This window comes from Aspergillus puulaauensis, chromosome 7 (assembly GCF_016861865.1).
Source record: "Aspergillus puulaauensis MK2 DNA, chromosome 7, nearly complete sequence".
NCBI classification, from domain to species: domain Eukaryota; kingdom Fungi; phylum Ascomycota; class Eurotiomycetes; order Eurotiales; family Aspergillaceae; genus Aspergillus; species Aspergillus puulaauensis.
In genome coordinates this window covers 2,987,128-3,003,558 of record NC_054863.1, presented here as the reverse complement: position 1 = coordinate 3,003,558, position 16,431 = coordinate 2,987,128, and the positions used below count along the sequence as shown (strand labels likewise).

At 46.7% G+C, this 16,431-nt stretch overlaps 6 protein-coding genes across 6 annotated transcripts; 4 read left to right on the top strand and 2 right to left on the bottom strand.

Moving 5' to 3' along the window:
• Positions 1-578: 578 nt before the first annotated feature.
• APUU_71151A (uncharacterized protein) lies at positions 579-1,949 on the top strand (the record flags this gene model as incomplete). The annotated part of the gene is made up of 3 exons (XM_041696104.1): positions 579-1,293; positions 1,353-1,750; positions 1,926-1,949. 3 exons carry the CDS (start codon positions 579-581, stop codon positions 1,947-1,949), a joined length of 1,137 nt encoding a protein of 378 aa, XP_041561767.1.
• A 596-nt stretch (positions 1,950-2,545) lies between these two features.
• APUU_71150A (uncharacterized protein) lies at positions 2,546-3,758 on the top strand (the record flags this gene model as incomplete). The annotated part of the gene is made up of 2 exons (XM_041696103.1): positions 2,546-3,278; positions 3,355-3,758. The coding sequence occupies 2 exons, from the start codon at positions 2,546-2,548 to the stop codon at positions 3,756-3,758; spliced, it is 1,137 nt and encodes a 378-aa protein (XP_041561766.1).
• A 923-nt stretch (positions 3,759-4,681) lies between these two features.
• DCL2_1 (dicer-like protein 2) lies at positions 4,682-7,778 on the bottom strand (the record flags this gene model as incomplete). Its single annotated transcript, XM_041696100.1, has 2 exons — positions 4,682-7,199; positions 7,246-7,778. The coding sequence occupies 2 exons, from the start codon at positions 7,776-7,778 to the stop codon at positions 4,682-4,684; spliced, it is 3,051 nt and encodes a 1,016-aa protein (XP_041561765.1).
• A 2,053-nt stretch (positions 7,779-9,831) lies between these two features.
• APUU_71148A (nucleic acid/nucleotide deaminase domain-containing protein) lies at positions 9,832-11,453 on the top strand (the record flags this gene model as incomplete). Its single annotated transcript, XM_041696099.1, has 2 exons — positions 9,832-10,345; positions 10,420-11,453. The coding sequence occupies 2 exons, from the start codon at positions 9,832-9,834 to the stop codon at positions 11,451-11,453; spliced, it is 1,548 nt and encodes a 515-aa protein (XP_041561764.1).
• Positions 11,454-11,748: 295 nt separating this feature from the next.
• APUU_71147S (nucleic acid/nucleotide deaminase domain-containing protein) lies at positions 11,749-13,378 on the bottom strand (the record flags this gene model as incomplete). Its single annotated transcript, XM_041696098.1, has 3 exons — positions 11,749-11,816; positions 11,896-12,819; positions 12,880-13,378. The coding sequence occupies 3 exons, from the start codon at positions 13,376-13,378 to the stop codon at positions 11,749-11,751; spliced, it is 1,491 nt and encodes a 496-aa protein (XP_041561763.1).
• A 1,424-nt stretch (positions 13,379-14,802) lies between these two features.
• Positions 14,803-15,990, top strand: APUU_71146A (GIY-YIG nuclease family protein; the record flags this gene model as incomplete). The annotated part of the gene is made up of 1 exon (XM_041696097.1): positions 14,803-15,990. One exon carries the CDS (start codon positions 14,803-14,805, stop codon positions 15,988-15,990), a length of 1,188 nt encoding a protein of 395 aa, XP_041561762.1.
• Positions 15,991-16,431: the final 441 nt, after the last annotated feature.

The window sequence follows — 16,431 nt, the reverse complement described above, 5'->3', positions numbered from 1 at the left end:
TGGAGACATCATATCTGAGCTTGGGCATATTCATCAAAGATAAAGCACCTAGCTTCTCTGTAGTGATAAGTCATCTTAGGGGCATTTCTCTCTCGAACTCCACATCTCTGTCCAGACTCATAGCCGTTTGTTTCTTCCTGCTCAGTGTTGAAAACCGCCTTATCACAACTGGTTCAGCGACAAGAGAGAACTATCTTCAATTGATGGGTATTCAATGTTCATGCTGCGATAACTCTTTATCAATACGTTATGATCCATCACCCTCAAACTCAGGTACCTGCCGCTGACAGAATAAGGATTTCCTGGGCCGCTCAGAGAATGGCATTCTTCAGATTCATCTGTTCTTTGTCCATCTGGTCATTCACACCACGCAATGCTATGGTTATATTTAAGCATACAAACAAAGAGCATACAGCACTAACATGCGTGAATGGAATTTGCAACAACCCTACTATTCACTGGTCACGTGGTGCTGTATGAATGCGCGGATTTCTCAACAAGAGCAACACAACACAACACAACACAACACAATGCAGTCTTCTCCTCTTCTTTAACATCTCCATCACTTCAGCGCCACGATGTCGAGCGTTCATGATCTGTGCGAGATGCCTCCCACTGCACTGCCTCCCATTGTGGCTCCTCCGATCAGGTCCACGGAGAATGTCTTTTGCCTCGACCGCCACGGCGATGTGACTCTCGAAATATACGGTCTGCACCCGAAGCTCATTGAAATCCTCCTCTCAGGTTACCTGAGTGTCACCAGAATGATCAGCCTTCCCTTGCTGGTCGGGGAATCTAACGAGGAAGTCGACCCCCAGGGCCGCTCTGTACACTTCCTCCTATCCTCGAGACACCTCATCCTAGGAAGCACGTACTTTGCAGCTCTCCTCCGAAGCATGGACAACGAATGCGGCCGACATATACCACACCACCGATTCGTGCATCGCACCAGAAGCAATGGCGTCGCATTCGTATACATGCTGTGTCTGATCCACTGCCGCAACCACCTGGTCCCCAATGCCGTCCCATACTATATCCTGAGCGACATGGCCATCCTCGTGAACTACTACGGCGTCTTCGAGGCCGTCAAATCTATCGGCGACATGTGGATTAATGGGCTCGTGCACTCCGTAATCCCAAACCCGCCTCCAGACCTCCATCTCTGCTGGGTGATGATCGCCTGGGTACTTCGCAGGACCGACATCTTCACAGACGTGACCCGCGATGTCATAACCATGAGCACGGACAAGATTGCCATGACATCCATGCTCCCAATCCCACACATCGTGCTCGGTACGCACCAAGCCATCTTCCCACACCCGGATTGCGACAGTCACTAACACACCCTCTAGACAAACTCAACAACGCGCGCGAATACCACCTCGGCATCCTAATCCAGCTTCTCAACACCCTCCCCGCAACAATCGCCCAAGGCTGCCTCAAAGAACACGAAGAGTACGGCAGCGCCATTGGGACGTTCGCCGGGGACGTGTGCACGGAATCCGTCAGCCTCGTGTACAATGCCGAGATGGGCAGAATGGGAATCCACCCGCCGCCCACGGATCCCGATTTCAGCGGCCTCTCGATCGAGAATATCGTCTCGCAATGCCAGAAAGTGAGAGGCGTCGAGGGCGCTGAGTATGGATGGGCCGGGGAACACCGGCACTGTTCGCTTTGGTCGCGTGCTGCGGCCCTGCTTGAGCGCTTCCAGATGCCCGGGGGGCTTGATTTGAATGAGCCGGATTTGGAGGTTTATTTTACTCATAGTTTTGTCTGAGGTTGTTTTTTATTTTTATTTTTTTCCTGTTCTTTTCTCTTTTGTTGGTTGTTCCTGGGATGAAATGTTTTTGTTTACCCTCGTTAGGGATGGTCTTGTGCTCTGGATGGTTAATGGTTTTGTTTCGCCGGCTGACGGCGTTGGGAAGGTTCTTGTTTTCTTGTTTGAGTAGATTATTCTCCCTGGTTATGTAGCATATGGGATTCTAGTCAACTGAAGTTATGAAATTCGCTTTTTCCGCTGAAAATTTGTAGAGCATAAATTGGCATTACATCAATGTCGGACAGGAATGTCATCAAATTTCTATTTCTCATAAACATGACGATATTCACTGTACCTTAACAGAAACAGTAAATATCGAGGTCACACTGGTGCCCTTTCCACTTAGTAGTGCACTTGTCCGCTATTATAAATGTCCCCAATTATTATCTGTCTCTCCTCCCTCAGTACGTCTCCACCGGACTGGTATATCTTGTTGTTGCTAGTTGTGGGTTACAATACCAACATAATTTACTAAAGCGCTTTAACCTCACTCCAACTCCTAGAAGCCACTACAAGCATAATCTATGCGCTCCACGTTTTCCTCCTTACAAAACCAACGAGGGTAAGAACGGACCGAAGAGAGAGCTGTGTCTGGAGTCACGTGGACACACCTGCCTGGGCAAGACAAAATCAACCAACAACTTTCGACTTTGGGTTGTTTCGGTTCCAACAACACAACAACTCCATCTCCATTTCTTCCCGGCTCCAACCGCTACCGTCTACATAATGACAGATACACCGACACCTATTGTATCTCTTTCGACCATGGGAGCCAATCCGAAGGAAACTGTGACTTATACTTTTGATCCAGACGGAGACGTCACTTTGGTGCTGGACAACGCCCCCAACGACCTTCCTGCTCGCTTGGATGATGTGCAATTCAACACGCTTGGCGGATCGTCGTACCTAAATTTCGGCTCAAGCTCTAAAATACTTCGGATTCAAGCCTCTTCGAAGCATCTGACCTTAGCGTGCCCTTATTTTACCCGCATGCTTCGCAGCAAGTTTAGCGAGGGCGTGCAGCTTCAATCCCAAGGCAATGTCGAGATTAAGATCCAGGAGTCAAGGGTACTGCCTTTCATACTCCTCATGTGCATCGTTCACTGCCGGATGCGTCAGGTTCCGACCGTGATATCGCTGTCAGCATTGACGGGCATGGCCGCCGTCGTCGACTACTATGAATGCTACGACGCCGTCAGTGTCTTTTCGGATCTTTGGATACGCGCGTTGGAGAGTCAACTCCCAACCACGCCGGAGATCAAACCTCCACCCTTTGCTTTTGGCCAATCTTGGAACTATCAAGACCCCACTTTGAACTATCTTAATGCTGTAAACTGGGTTTTGATATCGTGGGTTTTTTATAAGAAGGATATATTTCGGAAAATGACCCAATATCTTCAAGACCACAGTACAAGCGAGATCACAGCCAAAGGCCTACCAATCCCACCAGAAATTATAGGTGTGTCCCCCCCAATGAATATTTTGATATGACAAATATTTTGTGTTCTCCCAACTAATCTATGGTACTGGAGCAGACAAGTTGAACAGGCAGCGGACTACCTACATCCAGCGACTGATTGACGATTTGAACAAATTACATTCCAAGGTTGCGGATGGTTGTGCTCAGAGACAGGGCTCTATCTTCTACAGCCCTGATCCGCATGAAAAATGTACGTACCTCGTCCTTGGTGCACTGACGAAAAGGATGATGGAGATGAAGCTGGTACAAGCACCAGCACCGCAGAGTCCATTTCCAGGGTTTGGCATAAGTAAGACCAAGACTAGCCTTCGTGACACGTTTAAGTCACCAAATATTGGGAATAATGGTCATGAAGCGTGTGAACTATCGTCTCGCATTACTACCATGCTCAGTAGCTACTCCGACCCAGTTGGTTTTGATATTGACGACCCGGATTTTCCGAGGCGCCGCACTGCATGACGAACTCAGTACGTTAGAATTTATGAAATCAGATATTCTGTTCCATCGCTACCTTGTCTTTATACACTTGACTACCTCTTCGAAATCCCAAGCGGTCTGACCCATCAGAACCCTGACTCGTTTGAAGAGAGCCGGCCGTGCTTGACGACCCTAGGCCCATATGTAACCTGCTGTCCCGTTCCTGACCACAACACTAAGGCCTCTAAATTCTCTCGATACTCACTTTGAACTCACTTTCCGGAAAAAAGAACACGACATTACTATTGATCCTTCACCATCTCCTCCGTTTCTGTCCGCTCAAAAACCTCAAACTCACGTCATCCTCAAGAACATCGAAGTTTTCAGTTCTTGAACTTTCACGTCAGTCTCACCCCGAAACGTAAATAAATAATGGGCCCGAAGGAGGCACTAAATATACTCAAACAAGTAGTTATAAAGATAATAGCTATAATAAATTCTTAATTATAATTTTCATAAAAACTATATCTCGTCATAGTATATCTAGAAGGTGCTTCAACACTATTAATAAGACAGAGGCTCTGTTATAGACCTGTTAAATTGGCACATAAGAGTAAACCTGTAACTCTAATCTAGCTGAGATTTAGATTATACTATTTGTTCTCGCATATCCATGGATCAGCTCACTTTATTCAGATCAAATAGTTCGTCTCTTTCGGCCGTCAGGTTGTACCTCAAGCTCCACCGTCTGGGGTACCGAGACCAAGGTGGATGTCGAGTAGGGTTATTCCTTGAACCTTCAGGTCGCAGTCCTTGTATACCCAAAATGCTGTAGTCTCTTAGATACCTTTACCAATACATATTATGAGGTTTTGTCTACCATAATTCGAACGCTGGAATGTGGATAGTAAGTTTGTCAAAGTAGTGGATAAAACTGGGGCAAACTGTCCAAAGCAAACATTATATCACAGACCTAAGGACACTGTAGGTCTACCGTCCGCAGCACCAGCGTCTTTTCCTAGCGAATCCATGTTGGATAGATGACATGAGGCCGCATTCGCCGCATAGACAACCATTGCTGCTCTGCTTTTTGAGCCCTTAACTGTTACCACTTCAGAACCATCAACCAAGACGCGGCATTGAGACATTCGGTCATCATCTTTGACAAAGTGGTACGAGATTTTTGCCTTCGGACGTAGGGAGCAAAGTATTTTCTTAGGATGGTCGGTAGCCACATTTCGCTCGATTAGGTTGTCCAGGAGAGATATTATCCCAAGTCTTTGCGCAAGACGCTTACAATCATGCAATCCGCCGCGGGTGTCGATATATATCGCTCCAAAGCAGCTCTGAACTATATCCGACAAGGGTGATGACGAAGGTGCGAAATCTGCTAGCTTTATCCAAGGGTAGTTTCCATCTATTTGTAAGGCTTTTTGTAGCCTGTGAAAACGTTTCGATGATATCGAGCTGGAGAGTTGACGTGGTAGGTCCTGGTCGTGAGATTGTAGGAAATCACGCATATTCAGCGAATATCGCTTAAGCGTGGTGTGTATATTGTTTTTGTCATCTGTGTTAACGTCTTCTCGCTGGCATTCATTTTCAAAGCCCATGCAGAAGAAGGTTAAAATCCTGTTATTCGTTACCGCCGCCTTTAGGGACTGCAACCTAGCAGTTGTCATATCGTCATGTTGCCGGTGTAAGTGATTCACGGCCACCATGTCCAGAACACTACTCCCGAGGAACGCGAGCCTGCCATAGGATGTTGTCTGATAGGAGCCTATGTAGGACGGATGTGTCATCGCTTCCACTAGGAGGCTCTTGTCACGAAAGCTATGGCCGAGTAGGCACTCCAACCTCTCCCACTCGGCAGTGAATCTTATACCCTGGGGCCGTGTCTCCATATAGTCACCATCATGTAAGGAAGATTCGCGCCAACTTTTTATCCTGGGAAAAATCCGTGACGCACATTCCGAAGCTTCACCTAGTCCATCAGATAGATATGATGCGCCGATTATGGCCTTGGCCATATCCGACAAGGTAGCCGCGCCAATATCTTTTCGGTTAAGCTTTTCATGAACAAAGTCTAAGATAAAAGAAGGCTTCCATCTCTTGCCGTTGAAGCTTTCTGTCACCAGAAACTTAGCCAGGCCGCGGGAAACAGCAGCATGTGCCAGCGCGGAATCAGATAATATGGCGTCTTTCAGTTTTGAGAGTAAGCCTTCATGCCAATGAGGATGATGAAGAAACAGTTGATCCGACACAATGAACCTCAAGATAGAATCACCAAAGAAAGCCAGCGTTCTGAGAGTAGTTTGACTTTCTGTGCATGACGGCCTGAGCGCTGTGGCCAGCAGATCCATTCTCCGAAAGGATATGCCAGCAAAAAACTCCCGTCGTAAACGTTCGGCAATGAGATAGACCCCAACTTCGAAGTTAATGCTTGGGATGAAACGGGCAGCCTCGGCATACTGATAGGGGAGCCTGTCGACCACGAAATGTTCAAGACTCAATAACACTTTGCCGTCTGGCGAAGTTGATGACGACTCGGTCTCAACTAGGGGCCGCTTTTCGGTGCGGAATGGGCGCAGGAAATTACAGCGCCATGAAAAAGGATACGTGTCTATATTCTGTACTGTGGTGATCGTCCTAGCATGCATTGGTGGTGGTAGTGACTTGATTATCCGTGGAAGAGAGACGGCCTCTGTGCTTCTCAGCAAGCCGAGGGAAGAAGATGAGACCCCTTCTTTCAATGTGTCCACTAAGCTGGTTGTTCCAGATAGATCTATAAGAAAGCGTTCCAGCTTCGTGTGGTCCAAATCTCTAACGAACATATTGATGAAATCGTCTCGATCAGAAGGCAGGCGTCTGCGAAAAGCGGAACTAAGAATCAGGCGGGTAACCCGACGACCAATTGAAATATCTTGCATGATAGCCGCCCTTCCGGCTTCAATTATTGCTGTGTATGTTATACCGCGTCTGATAAATAGAGGAAAGCGAATTTCGAATGGTATGCATATTGGGATTACCATGAGAAGCGCGGTATCACTCTCACCGGGGCGTGAGATTCTCAACTGGTGATAAAACAGGCCCGAGTCACTATTCCAGAGCCCTGCGGCGTTGGCCCAAGGACTATATTGAGGCGGGATCTCATAACGTGATTTACGTGGAAAGGATTGCCCCAATAAATCTTCTGGTTGGCTAGGGATGAGATGATCGTTCACGAGCTGCGCATTGAACAGGGCAATATACGCCTGTAGGGCGGCATCCTCCTTTGCCAGCTGCTTTCTTGACCACCATCTGGAGCCGCTGATGCGGTGAAGCGAAGGGTCAAGGCTTCTAGGTAACTGCACAGTAGCTTGAATCAAACCAATGTCATTACTCTGGTAGATGAAACATGGCCGATTGGCGACATATCCCCGGCATGGGATGCTGGAGCAGAAATTGTACAAGTTTGACACTGATTCATGCAGAGTTATTTGGGCCCTAATAAGTTAGCATTAAACTGCATGCGACACCTGGTGGCGCCTACCCTGTTCTTTCCACCCGAAAGTACAGATGTTCATCATTGTATTTTTCGTTGCGCTTTTCCAAGTCTTCCTCTTTCCTGTTCTCGTCCTGATATACTTTGATGAGTTCTGCTTCATCCCCCTGGAACTGCATTAAAGCATTCTCACTATCGGTGTCTCCGACAATATTGATAAACACTGAGTGCTTCTGTCGAGCCCGGCCGCGCCGCTGGATAAAAGATATCAAAGTCTCTGGTCTGTCGAAGCTCACAACGGTGTTACACGCGGGCACGTCAATGCCCTCCTCTAGAGCATTCGTTGCAATAATCAGATTCAGATATCCAGTGCGAAACTTGATCAGACTCTCAGCTTGCTGCCTAGGTCCGATTATATCAAATCGCGAAGATCCCCAGCAATTAGACAAGCCAACAAAAGTTCCACAACGAAATAAGCCCTTCGCCGGCGGATAATTCTCGATGACCGATTTCAAGGCGACCACAGTAGACCTCTCCTTGACAAAGACTATACCACGGAATTTCTCGTTGTATGCTAGCATCAAGGTGCGAAGGAGGCACAAGCACTTCGGAGACATTTGGTAATGCTCTGTCAGTGAACCTGCCTGCTCAAGGGTACCCAGCTGACAGAGTATATCCATTGCCATGTCTACCTGGCGATTAGAATACAACTGCGATTCTGCATGTTCTCGCGAGCCCCTCTTAAAATGCTTTATTGATGCTCCCATATATCCTATGGCGGCCCAATGTCCGAGCTGTACATTGACCGTTTCTGTGGCTGTTATCAATTCGAAAATAAGTTTCATGTTTTTCTTCTCTGAACTCCCATATGTGTTGTCTTCTACCAGATTTCGTAACTTGCGCAATATGTCCGGTATCGTGTGGGTTATATCGTCCGAGTACCTCTGGATTTGAAGAGAAGGCAAATTTGAAAATTCCATGAGTTCATTGTAGTGACGGTTTGGCGATTTGCATATGCTATCTAGGTTTTGTTCGATTGTCCTTCCAGGCGACTCAGATGGTTAGCGTATGTGATGCGAGAACAATCAAAAGATGCGTCCAGTTGAACGTACCTCAATTTTGACGGCCCAGATATCGTGGGCGAGGCAGAGAGCCCTAGAATTCTTGGTAGCTGCGCTGGATGAACTCTTTTTTGAGGAAAGTAGAATTGTTGCATGATCTTGTTGCCGGGAGATTTCTTAGTGCAATTATGTGCTGTTTGGATCAATTAACGTCAGGGAATGGGTTTGTATTCTGTGAGCTCACCTTCGTCAAATACGAGTAAAGATATCGAGTTTATCCCCACAAATCCATGGGATAGTGCGTCAAACAGGACCTGAAATGTGGATACTGCCACGCGAACACCTGAGAAAGCCGCATCCCATATTTCTTTGCTCTTCCAGTGGTCAATATTATCATTACCTGTGAAGGAGCGAGTGCACATGGGAGGAATGTGTCTGTTTATGGATATTAAGTGTTGCTCACACAGGGAAACTGTGGGACACAGGAGCCAGATTAGCTATGACTTGTTAGCTAGAAATCTGCTATAAATGGTCAAATAATTACCTTATCTGGGTTACCCGACCTCATCTCCTCAGCTATTCGCAGCAGAGCGCTGGGGTGACCATTAGTTTATTAAGATTCTATATCGGAAGCGTTTCTGACATTTGTGTCTTTCCTGTGCCCGTGCCCATCTTCTTAATGTTAACGCTTTGTCAAATCTTAGAGGGTCAACACTTACAGCAACAATGATGTTTTGTTGGCAGCTCAAGTTGAACAATTCCATTTGGTATGCCCTAGATTGGGATTGTAATCTGGTATAGTCACTATACCTTCTGCCGGTGGTTCCTCTGGTGTGTAATGGTGGCATTTTATTAGTGCTTTGCTTCTGTTCACTGCCTGGTAAGTAGAAATTGTGTCGATATCTGAAGGTACGTTTTGGTAGTCGCCAAAGTTACGAATGATGGCTTAATAAGTTTCTGGGGACTTTAGTTATCTGACACAAGGCTGAGAATTGTGACCCAATAGAAAATGTACACGCCATTCCCTTCGATCTAACGTGATAAAGATGGAGGTGCCCCTAGCAAGTTCAAAAAGGAAGAAGAAAGAGACGAAAAGGAAAGGAAAAGCGCACAGGGAATAATACCACAGACGAACGGGAACACCCCAATTGTTTCGCATTAGATGAACAGAGCCTCATTTCGAACCTGGATAGCATATGCGCTTTGGCTTTTTCGTCCCACGTCGGGCAGCAATACAGCTCTGCAGCCCGCATAGGCTTACCATCTGGTCAAATACGCTCGGGCCTGCGAGCTAATGTCGGACCTCTCAACTTGTGGTGCACGTCGAACCCAAGTCATTGGATGGGATGGACGGATTATTGAGGGGTGGAGGATTGGGTGGTTGAGCGGTTGAGAGAGAGCCAAGTGGATGATGATCGGTTACCTTGCGATATAGGGCGGTTTTTATACCTCTAATGCTAAAAGCTAAAGTACAGATGAGAGAGCCTTACCTAACCATCCTTATGCACTTGCTGTCTTTTAGGTTGCAAGTTTCATCTTGGAATCATCCCGCATTGTACTCAACCTCGCTACCATGCAGAAAGCAATGACATCCGGAACCCAATATGACACCCACAAGCCAAACGAGCTACGTCGTCTTTATGAGCCCCTTGGGGTTCTGCACGAATTAACTACGAAGGACGCAACGAAACCGCGCTCTATTTTCTCGACGAGCTCTCAAGCGATCAGCATCACGCAACGCCGCCGAGATTTTGTTGATGCAATTGCCTTTCTCGGAGCTTATGAAAAGGAATGTGAGATCGCTGTTGCTGTAGAACAGCGTCCAGATGGACTTATCGTTCGAGTTGCAGGCACTGGCGATATTGATGGAATTGTTGTTCCATTTCTCAACAATCTCCTAGACCTATTATCAACCACCTTGAGGCTACGAAAAGACGAGATTCAAGGCCGCGAAAAGGAAATATCCTTCGATTTTCTCTCAGACATCGCGCTCGATTTTGCCTCAAAGAAAGTTTATGGTCACTACATGAAATTGTTGCACCATATCGCTCCGGTATGCTTCGCTGATATGGAAAGAGGGCCAAATGGTATGCAAAAAAAAAGGAAAAGTCCACTCCTTGCCTTGCCCTTCGTCAGATCGAGTGTACTGACGGGGTTGTAGACGCGAACACGGGCTCTCTTGACTTCAAGGTTTGGTTTCAGGAGAACTTCTACAAAAATGGCGCGCCTTTGTCCCAGGAGCACATGAAGCTTATAGCAAAGGAATGTTTCAAGGCGCGGCAGTCTATACTGTTAGACCCCCTGAGAAATTTTACATATCAAGGACATGAACACGTTACCTATTTTGAGAAGTTTTATAAACAGCTTCGAAAATTGAGTCTGACTATGGACATGACCTCTCAACTCCTTGAGTCTGCTATCTCTCTACGTCAAGATTTCACAAATGACCTTGTAGCGGAGAGCATACCGTCCTCCCCGCGCTTGCCGATCCCCCTTCTTCAACGCAAGCTCACCATGGAGGGCATCGCAAATAGAATCTCCTCCGACTCATCAAAAAGAGATGACCTCCTCCGGAAGCTCCAGCTGACGGCGCCATCAGGACTGATCCAAGCCCTATCGCACTATTCACAGAAGGGCTTTACTGAAGTCCATCCCGAGCTTCTCGTGATAAACTACTTTGACGCACTTTCGGACGGCCGCTTGATTGACGAACGTGACAAATATATTGGCTGTACGAAGCCAAGTTGTTATCTATGCCATCTCTTCATTTCGTACCATCCCGCGAGATATTCTATGATACGTTCCAACTCTAGGATTTGTTTAAATTGGCGCCTACCAGACATCTCTCACAGAGAAGGAAATGCGATGGCCCGTGCCAAAGATCAGAAGTCCGTCCTCCGGAAGCTGATTGATACTATCCGAGCTGACCTGGAGGAGAAAGTGAACAATGACTGGATTTCACAATCTCGTTCCACAGAATCAGAATCAGAGTGGGCGCTACCTGTCGAAGACGATACTATCAATTACAGCTCGCCACTATCCAGTCCAGAATCACCACCTGGCTGTCCAGCCGCCTTTACCGACGTACCTATACTAGAGATTAGTACGACTTTGGATGAGGCATCTGGTGGGAGCAACAGCAGTGATGAAGATACAAGGGACGAGGTTGTATTCAAGGGCCGATGTCGGTTCTAGGCGAAGGCCTGTCCATCCGTTTGTCCGCAAATACATCTCCGTAGCCCTTACAAAATCTTGGCTAGCTGGGCATTATATGGCACAATTTCAACAACCATCTTGTAACGAAGTTCACGTTGAAAACTAAAGGTACCTCAAACATGGGTTACAATGAACGATCTGTAGCCATATAATATTTTATTTTTATTGTTCTTTTTCTTTTGCTAGAAAGGGAACAAGGATCACGCAAGCCCTAAGGTGCCTTTGGCTGCCTAATAAGTAGCCCGACAGCCACATCTAGGGGTTTTGTCCGACATCAGCAGTGAAGCAAAACACCCCCATCTTCGTCTTGAAGGTCAGCGCCCGTCTGAACACCGATTCGTGCTGAAAGTAACTGAGTCAATTCTTTTTCTCCTCTAAATTAAAACAAACAAGAAAAAACAAATAACAAAAGAGGCCTTACCTTCGTCTAGCAATCGTATTAAAGTGCCTATACGGTGGTCAGAGATTTTCTGTGTCGCGTCTGCTCTACCGGTACCGGTTATCGAACTTGCTCCTGCTGTCGAGTCTGCATGATAATTTCTTGGGGCTACCTGCCGCGTCACCTCATTTCGAAGATCGGACCGAAGATTCTCTGTGATTTCAGTAAGGAACCGCTTGTGGCGAGCGATTTTATCAGTACAATTGCGGTCGTTCGCTCGTACGGTAGGTAGACACCAAGCATAGTATAACTTTTGGTGAGTCGGAGGCAGTGTATAGTTAGCCGGGTGTTTTCGTATATAATGATAGCATAGGTAGCATGCCGGTTTGCTACAGCCAATATACTTGTCGTCGTTATTCAGAAATGTCACATCAGTCCTGTCGAAGTAATCGATCAATAAGATCTCTGCATGGACTCGGAGTCCAGCTTTTTTGCACTGCTGCAGGCGGCCAGACAAGTTATCCTTGTCATAGAATCGGTTGAGATGATGGTAAAACTCATCTCTTTCATGCTCTTTATTAAAAATACGAACAACAACCTTCTTCATAGACTTTTCGTTAAAGTTTGGAAAAGAGTTAGGTTTTCCAGTGGATGCAGAAATATGCTTCACTAGAAATCCTTCGCGGAAGTCACGACGTAGAGCGTCAATGGCGTGAATCATTCTTTTGAAGAGCCAAACGTGTTTGCCTAGCTTGCCGAGCAACTTATATAGCCGCTCGTAGTCAAGTCTTCTTTCATTGCCCTGGTTCGAATGATGCCTGAGGATTGCGAATGTCTTGTTCGTATGTGCCACATAACAATTGATAGCAAGGTCAGGCATGTCGGATTCCTCTAGCATGACGCCGCTCTTGTATAGTGTCCGCTCCAGCCATCCGCAAAACATACTTAGATCAGCATTTGTCTTGACTAAACCTATCGTTTGTTAAACAAAATCAAATAAAACTTGACTCGGGCGGGGATACATACTGTCAGGATTCCCAGATTTGCAAATCTTGTTCCATATTGCAATGGCGGATTTGTAGTACTTGAATATTTTCTGCTTGGTAAACTGTAATATTTCAACCAAGAGCCCGGCAACAGGTTCATGTTTGCCTGAAGGTAGCTGTCCTTCCTTAGATGCTGCCAGCCTCTGCACCATATTGAGCACGCATTTATCCAAAAATTCCAACACACGTGCAGAAACGGTAGCGTTGCTCGCAACCCAAACAACGACCATTTTATCTATTCTCCCCAGAGCCACAGCAGTAACCTTACCAGGATCCGCAGTATATGCGCAAAAATACGCGATTGCGTCCGCAAAATCTCGCCGGCATTTTGCAACTTCGAATCCGTCGCCTTCAACAGAAGAAGCTGGCTTGATCCTTTCCCCCCTCACAAGACTTAGAGAATGGGTGAAGCAAACCATTTCGTAAAAGTTCCTAACATCAGCAGGGTCGTTTTCTATCACATCCCCGTGGGCAGGCATCTTGTCTGTCGTTCGCTCTGTCGGGCGATGTTAATAAGCTCGAAATTTTACAGTAACTGAGAAGAAAATAGGAATTAATTTAGTTAAAATGGTAGGCATCAAGACTAGCCTACTGCAACACCAATTCTGCCCGTAGAGAAGCTTCTAGATTTACCTATTCTAGCGCAGCAGGAATGGCTTTCAAAATGTCTCTTTAGACGATGCACCCACGTCCTCTCTTTCCGTGACATGTTGGCATTGGTTATCCTTACCACGCACTGTCCCCTTCTGGGAGCAAACTAGAAAATAATGGAAAGGTTCCACAACTATCTCATAACGCTGTAGTATCAAAGTAGCCTGTGCTGCGCACATGGGCAGCTAGAATATCTCCATTTGTTTCTTTTCTTTTCTTTTCTTTTCACAAGCTACTGTGTTGATGCCTAAATAATGACGTAAAAGGCTAAGTGTGCGCATATCAACCGAAGGATGGTTGCACTGTTCGCAAGCCTCCTCGACCATTCTTGAATGCCTCCCATTCAACATTCCATGCGTTGGTGGCGCTTGCATTAAGCAACCAATTAGATGACGCGTTACGTGTACACGCATGGTACCGATGGTGTCAAAGTAGGTAGTATTATGATGCGCTAACTGATTTTCTCCAGCCTTTCCTCGAGGGCAATAAAGGAGTGTTGGGCATTCATTTCTCAATGTTGGCGTCGTTTATACATGAAATGTAAACATATTGAAAAAGCTCAAGGCGAGGCCCGAATGGTCTTGCGGGTGTAGTTCTACCCTATTATCGATTATTTCGTCAACGGTGGATAGGGCAGCCTCGCGCAGAACCCCAATGTTTTAGTACTTTATAACTTGGCGCGTAAGTCGTGCTTTCTGTTTGATCATCTTGGCAGCATGACAGCTTGTTGGCCTGTTCGACAAGGATATTGCTCCTTTACTGTGTATCCCCACTCCATCACATCTGTGGACAGCGTGCGCAGGTGGGGAAATGGGCCTAAGTTCAAACGCAGGTGGCATTCTGTTGAACTCAGCGTAGCCCAGGTTCTACTAACCACGTATATATCCCCTCGTGCCCTCTGCATGTGATACCGTTAAGCGGAAGCTATAGTTTATATTCCTGATTGACTTTGCGATACCCATTTGCTCCATTTACGGAGTCAACTACAACCACGGAGATGGGAAAGTACGAACAGGAAGAGCCGCTAGCATCGACAAAGGCCCCCGGACTACCTACCCCGCCAGAGAGCCCGCGTTATAGGACGCAGGACGCCGGCAAGAGTTGGGAAGCGACCAAGATTAAGTCAGAGCCACAAAGTCCCAGAAGCCTGCTTAATCTTGATCTCCGGAAATGCGGATCGCGAACGAAAACCACAGGAAAACCATGCAATACTCCAATAAAAGCCGGAGATCAACGCGAGGCCCTTGCCAAAATGCAGTCATTGGGGTCTCTTACACAGTTTGCACACAATATTGAGACTGACCTGCGTCATCTGGCGGAGATAGTGCATTGTCGTCATCACGGCCATGACCCGTATCTAGGAGATCGGGTTGAGGAGTGGAAAGCTTATCTTCCTGTGGGAGAAAACAAAATCAACCCTGATAACTCAGTGGCGACGGAAATTAAGAAGCTTTTTGCCGGATTAACAAATTGCTGCGCAGGGGTAAATCGACACAACAAACCCTGCGGTAGAAAAATCGGCGGCAGGAAGGTCCAAAACCGTGCGAAAACGATCGAGGAGATTGCTAAACCTGAGATATACCGGGACAGTTACGAGCTTGGATTATGGTTTATGGTCCTGGAAAACTACATGTACTGTAATCTGCACCAGAGCCAGGGCCGTAAACAGTTGGAAGCCTGGAAGTTGGAGACTGAAAGAATTCGGGGTGAAAAAGGGTCGAGGCAATTAGTAACCAGCGATAAAAGCGAGCAAGTCCAAGGCCCAGGCAATGTCGACTTAGCGTCTACGACAGGATCATTTCAAGGCACCATCGATTCAAGCCCGTCCAAACACAGCACAGCAGTATCGGGAAATTCGAGGTATCCGTCTCCCGCAGAGTTCTGGCCAGAGACATATGACACGACCCCCTTCATTGTTCCGCCCAAAGCCAACCATATTAGGAATCGGAGACAATCATGCTTTGGTGTCCAGAAACAATTACAAGACCCTTTAAGAAAGGAACACCGGGATGAAGGCTACCTATACGCATATGAGGTTGAGGGGAACAAAGGGTTCGTTAAGATTGGATATACCACTCGCACAGTTGAAGAGCGCCATGAAGAATGGTCATTCGACTGTAACAGGCTTTGCAAACCCATATACCCTCCCGTCTTAAATCAAAATGCTGCCGTCCCAAATGCAGCTCGTGTGGAGAAGCTATGCCACGCAGAGTTAAAGCATCGAAATACTTGGATCTACTGCACTGGCTGCCTTATGCAGCACAAAGAGTGGTTTGAGGTTCCCTCTTCAGAGGCAATCGCCGTCATTGAAAAATGGTCGAAATGGATGCGATCCCACCCATATCAGCCAGACCCGATTGGTGTCTCGAACCCATGGACCCTTCGACCGGACGAAGTACAGAAGTCGAAAAACATTGGCCATTTCATGAAACACCTCTAACAGCTTCTACCGGACCGCCAGAGACTGGAAGACCCAGAGATGAGGAAACAGAATACCTCCTCTATATCTCCCGACCAATAGTTACTCGCGCTAGGTGCCAAGTGGTAATTGATTATCTGCTAGAGCGCTGCGCAGGAATTTGTGACTTGTAGATATGGTCAGAAGGGAGTTCAGAAAAATGTCCCTTGCAAAATACAACCGGAGAGAGGCGCTTTCTTGAAATTACAGTACAAACGTATCTGGTCTGAATGCTAGGAATGTAGAATATGTTGCGGCCTCCATAGATGCCGTAACCACGGCTCCATATGTTTGCATGGCTTGAACATGTAGCTCTAGATCAAATGCATCAGAATACGTTATAAGGCGTGCAATATAAATAAATATATATGATCTTACCCCAGCCTACGGATATCAGTCGCCGAGGTTGGAAGAACTGGAGAT